At 51.3% G+C, this 975-nt stretch overlaps 1 protein-coding gene across 1 annotated transcript; it reads right to left on the bottom strand.

The window, feature by feature from the left end:
* Positions 1–272: 272 nt before the first annotated feature.
* LOC6547287 (glutathione peroxidase homolog BsaA) lies at positions 273–975 on the bottom strand. Its single transcript, XM_001974733.3, has 2 exons — positions 754–975; positions 273–698 (listed from the first exon to the last, which is right to left on the bottom strand). Exons 1-2 carry the CDS (start codon positions 963–965, stop codon positions 329–331), a joined length of 582 nt encoding a protein of 193 aa, XP_001974769.1. The 5' UTR covers positions 966–975; the 3' UTR covers positions 273–328.

The raw sequence follows: 975 nt of genomic DNA, 5'->3' as shown, positions 1-975 counted from the left end.
CACACGGGGCGGATGCTTGACGTGACGCGCCAAGCTGGAACGGTAACTGCAATTTGATAAAGCAGAGTGACAAGTGCAGCAGAGCAAAAGGTCAGCACTCCACCAAACAGCAGCCCCCTCTCCTATCGCCTCTCCACGCTGGCCATTTGCAACTGACAGAAGTCAGCGGGAAGGTGACAGGCGAAACCAGGTAAGACCGTCAGAAAGAAATCGCTTGGCATGTGATGCCAACATCAGAAGCAGTAATCCCCAATGATAAGGCGTCACAGTTGTCGCAGTTATGGAAGCCAGTGGGCAGAAACGCGCACGTTGCGTTATTTATTCGGACTCATCTGCCGAGCAGGAGCTCTATGTCATCGGTCAGGGCAACTGGCTCCAGCTCAGCGCCATATCTTTTGTGTATGTTTCCCTTTCGATCCACCAGAAACTTGACAAAATTCCACTCGATATCCTGTTGGTGGCGCGTAAGCAGCTTGTACAGCGGATCTGCCTGAGCGCCCTTCACATCTACTTTGGCAAAGATGTGTCCTATGTTGGCTCCCTCCCTGCGCAGGTGATCCAACATCTCCTGCCCATCGGACTCGGGCATTTGACCCCCAAATTGGTTACAGGGAAAGTTTAGAATTCTCAGACCGCGGTCCTCGTATTCCTCCAGTAAATACCGCAAACCATTGTACTGAGATGAGGTAAGTCCGCATCTGAAGCAAAGAGGTGGGCCAACTTTTTACAGAACTTTTTGGGAATCGTTCTTACTTGGAGGCGATGTTCACGATTAGCATCACATGGCCGGCGAATTTATCGAGTTGCACGGGCTTCCCAAAGGTATCTCGCACAGTGAGAGCCTGTATCGTCAGACGCCATCGCATATCCTGCAAATCCTGCTGCAATCTGCTGCGTGTTTGTAGTACTGTCACCAGGGCCACTGCAGCCATAAGGCCGCGGAAAATAGTATCTTTATCGAACATCGTCTAGCGT

The sequence above is a fragment of the Drosophila erecta genome, unplaced genomic scaffold (genome assembly GCF_003286155.1).
Source record: "Drosophila erecta strain 14021-0224.00,06,07 unplaced genomic scaffold, DereRS2 tig00000092-arrow-pilon, whole genome shotgun sequence".
In the NCBI taxonomy this organism is placed as follows: Eukaryota; Metazoa; Arthropoda; class Insecta; order Diptera; family Drosophilidae; genus Drosophila; species Drosophila erecta.
The sequence above is the reverse complement of the archived record's forward strand: the minus strand, read 5'-3'. Positions and strand labels throughout refer to the sequence as shown.

Bases quoted from the DNA above. Each gene is read 5' to 3' on its own strand.
- LOC6547287 (XM_001974733.3), bottom strand. From the start codon at position 965: ATGTTCGATAAAGATACTATTTTCCGCGGCCTTATGGCTGCAGTGGCC. The intron at 699-753 runs GTAAGAACGATT...TCTTTGCTTCAG, and splicing joins ATCGTGAACATCGCCTCCAA to ATGCGGACTTACCTCATCTC.